This window comes from Bison bison, unplaced genomic scaffold (assembly GCF_000754665.1).
Source record: "Bison bison bison isolate TAMUID 2011002044 unplaced genomic scaffold, Bison_UMD1.0 scf7180017851080, whole genome shotgun sequence".
Lineage (NCBI taxonomy): Eukaryota > Metazoa > Chordata > Mammalia > Artiodactyla > Bovidae > Bison > Bison bison.
The window spans coordinates 15,219-19,251 of NW_011481653.1; the positions used below are offsets into that span (position 1 = coordinate 15,219).

Sequence of the window (4,033 nt, forward strand, 5' to 3'; positions counted from 1 at the left end):
GTTTTACTTGAAACTGTTAGATTGTTTTCCTAAGTCATTGTACCATTTTATACTCCTACCAGTCATGTATGTGAATTGTTCCCCTTTTTCTGTAACACTTGTTATTTTCAGGCTTTAATTTTGGCCATGAAAGCATTTATTACCGATTCTATTCATTAAACATCCTTTTTGAAAGGATCCTTTTGAATTATATCACATGAATTTTAATCTAACTAGTGGTCATACAGTCAACAGTTTTATGAATGGCTTAATAACTTAATGTGTGGTTCTTCATATATAAAACTTATATACAATTGACTGTCAGTAGGGAATTTGATTAGATTTGGTTCTCCAGCAGTAAAAGATGTAAATTGACATTATCTCTGTATGTTGTTTTTCTCTGCTTCTTTGTGCAAGGGGCAGAAGATGTCTGTTTGCTCTCTAACTCCTAAATTTACAAGTCTTTTGGTTCCAGCTTGGTGGCTGTTTTTCAGTTCTAATTCCATATTCCTGGAAGAGAGAATCTTAGAGGCTTGCCTAGGTTGGTGAACACACCTGTCTATCATCTGTGGCCGCAGGAGCGTGTTCACACAGTACAAATGTGTCTGCTGAGGATAGGCTTTTCTATGAGACTGGAGGATAATTTTACAGGGTAGGTATTGAGTAGACATCCCCGAGAGGTAGTGACTACGTTTGGTTAATAATATTCTTTGGATTGTGTCCTGTGTGTGTCAGTATTAGGATAGTTATCATTATATAGCTCCTCCTTTCCCCCCTACCACCATTTTGTTATTTGAGCTTTCCAGTTTAGATTCTGGATATGAAATTACACTTCAGAGTTGAAAGAAGTCATCTAAGAAATACTATACATGTAGCAGTTTATGGGTTCTGTATCATTTTCCTGGGCAGTATTGCATTTGGTCTTCAGAACAGCTAGTGCCACACAGCTCGTGCTGGGAGAGCCAGGCATGGATTGTAACTTGCCTGACTTGAGATTCTTTCAGTTTACTTTCTGTTGGACCTCCATGGTTGCTGTAAATAAACTGGAGTGTGTACCAAGATCTCTAATAGGTTTGCTATCATCATCTGCTCTATTGGAAAACAATAGGTCCCTGTTACTATTGTGAGATTGTTCATTTGCAGTTATTGATCTTTATAAAATCAGATACTTTGTAAAAACTGGGTTATCAAATGGCATTGACTTGACATACTTTAAGCCAAGAGGTTTATTTTTAATTTTGAACCTTTGAAAGGGCAAATGTGCCTGGTTTTTCTTTGTATCCTGTTAATATTCAGTAGAATTAATGGAGCCTTGAGAACAATGGTCTAATGCTTCCCGTGCCTTTTCCTCCTGTAAATTTTAATGGAAGACTGCTGGTTGCTTTCTTAAAATGTTGCTATTGTACCAATTGCAAAGCAATTGATAGATAAAAGTTACCGCATAAATACTAAGGAGTATATGTGTGTTAATTTTTAGAAATGTCGTGGCCTATTTAAATATGGGCCCCAGATTCCTAAAAGAGATTTGCTGATTTAGTATTTAGGTTTTTATTTTTCAGTCTAAAACACTTAAAGTAATTGCTGTGATTCCCCATAGTTTAACAGAGTTTTGTAGCATTTTGTTTGGTAGTGCACAGGTCTTAAAAATAGTAATTTAACGGCGTTTTTTTTAAAGCAGTCTCTCTTAATGTTTTTATTTTAAAAACAATACCCCCAAACATGTTGCTCCCCAATCTTGTTGAACGGGGAAAAGGAGCATGTGTAAAAAAATTCATGCTTTTAAACGATGCCTACATTTTGTCAAGAACTAGATTGGGAAGGTACTGGGAATGATAGGCTGAGAGAACTGACTGAAAAGAGGGCAGCATTGACCTGCTTTTCAGCCCTCTCAGCATTGTTGACCTTTATACTTAGACAAGAAAGTAGCTTTACAAGATGTGGGGTTAAGTTCCCACAAGGTATGATTTTTGGAATTCATTTCACAAAAGTTTGATTTATCTGAAGTTTTTGTCTTGTGTTCATCAGGATGGAGAGCAAGAGCAGATCCCTGAGCTGCCAGATCCAAGCTTGGGAATGGGCATTTTGCCCAGAGAGATCCGAAAACTGGTAGAGCGGAGAAGACAAGTAAAACAGCTAATGAAACAGCAAGATTTAAATCCAGACCTTCATCTTCAGGTATATCTTTCCACTCAGCAACCTCTGAGTGACAGTCTCACCTTTGAAAATTTGATTATCTAGGAGTGATTTAAACATGATGCTGTGGACAAATGCATGTGCTTACTTTAAGTTGGTGGGTAGGAAACCATTCAGAAACATCTGATGCCTCAAAGTACAAGGCACCTCTGTCTGCAAAGATGTATCTGAGCAAGTGCCTTCTGACCTGAGAGTTTTGGAATCTGTTTACTTGCTTCTAGGAGGTCAGGGAATTGTGGCTTTGGGAGGATGGGTTGACTGTGTTCAGAGTTCTTTTCTCCAAGGACACTGAGGGTTTCTTATTGGTGAGTTAGAAAACATCTAATGTAATGCTTATGCATCTGCAAATATTGTTGTCTGTCTTTTGTCCTTGTGTGGTCTGCAGTATGACATTCGACAGAAGGCTTTGAAGCTCACGGCAAACAGTATGTACGGCTGCCTGGGATTCTCCTACAGCAGATTTTACGCCAAACCCCTGGCTGCTTTGGTGACATACAAAGGAAGGGAGGTAAATGGTATAACATTGCCATATCTAAAATGAAAGTATTTTAAACTATACATATTACGGAGTGGGAGAGCCAAAAAGTTTGCTTCCTAGTAATACAGCTTCAAATATCCCTTTCTTAGGACAAATTTGAGCGAGATACGTTTTTAAGTAAGGATTCATTCATTAATCCAATTTTTGTGTATGTGTAATTATTGAGCATCTGCTGTATGCCAGGGATTGTTCGAGGTACCAGGGATAGAGTGTTGAGCAAGACATAAAAAGTCCCCTTGTTGTGAGTCTCGTATCTACCTAGAGCAAGGGGTATAGAAAGGGCTTGGGGTGGAGAGAAGGTCATTTGGGAAATCAGACTTTAAATATGTGAATAAGCAAATATAAAAAATAAGACAATATGATAGAAGTAATGCTATGCAGATAATTAAAACAGAGTGGTAAGTTGAACACTGTTAAGGTGGCTGGCTGGCTTAGCTTGGTCAAGGAAGTGTTCTTTAGGAGGTAGCATGAATGAAGCCTGTGATGTAAGGAAGCTAGTTTTCTTGTGGATATATTAGGTTGGAGTGTGAGGGAAAGGAAGAAGTCAAGGAGGGTGCCTCCATTTTTGTCTTTTAGCTGGTTAGCTAGCAAAACCATTTATTAAGAAGGGGAAATCTGGGAGAGAAGTTCTGTCTTGGATATGTTACCTTTGAGAGTTGTAATAGATCTGTAGGCATTTTAAGTAGGCAGCTGGATGTACAAATTCCTAATTGCATGAACATCATCAGAACTGGAATTACAGATTTAGAGTAACTGGTTTTAGAAAGATGGGCTACATACCAAACAGATTGGAGGTGCTATCCCTCTGTAAACACTAAAAGCTTCATCTGCTTTAGGACCGTGTGTGTGGATTTTCCTTAGTTTGTAAGAGAATAGTTATATTAGATATTAAATTCCATTTAGCTCTAGTAAAATACTGATTTCTGTCAGTGGATTTAAGACTACTTGGTCTTAAGGAGGTAGTGGTTATAGGCAGAATACTCATGCTGGGGACCTGGAGTCAGAATCCTCTATAGAGTAGAGGTCGGCTCATTACAGCTTATGGGCCCAATCCAGCCTGCCATCTGCTTTTATAAATAAAGTTTTATTGGCACATTGTCACACTCATTCATTGAAATATTGTCTGTAGGTACGTTTGCAGTACAGTGAAAGAGGTGAGTAGTCAAGATGGAAATTTGAATGACCGGCAAAGCCTAAAGTATTTATATCTGGCTCTTAAAAAAAAAAAAAGCTGACCCCTGTTCAGAATCTAGATTCAGTTTAGTTCAGTTCAGTTGCTCAGTCGTGTCCGACTCTTTGTGACCCCACAGACTGCAGCCTCCC

At 38.4% G+C, this 4,033-nt stretch overlaps 1 protein-coding gene across 1 annotated transcript in view; it reads left to right on the forward strand.

The window, feature by feature from the left end:
- Window positions 1-3,957, forward strand: part of LOC104995910 (DNA polymerase alpha catalytic subunit-like) — a 9,941-nt gene extending 5,984 nt beyond the window's left edge. The window contains exons 5-6 of the mRNA XM_010849973.1: window positions 2,005-2,154; window positions 2,558-3,957. Of these exons, the coding sequence (XP_010848275.1) occupies window positions 2,005-2,154; window positions 2,558-2,713 (306 nt within the window). The 3' untranslated portion in view covers window positions 2,714-3,957. The remainder of the gene's footprint in view (window positions 1-2,004; window positions 2,155-2,557) is intronic.
- The last annotated feature ends 76 nt before the right edge of the window (window positions 3,958-4,033 follow it).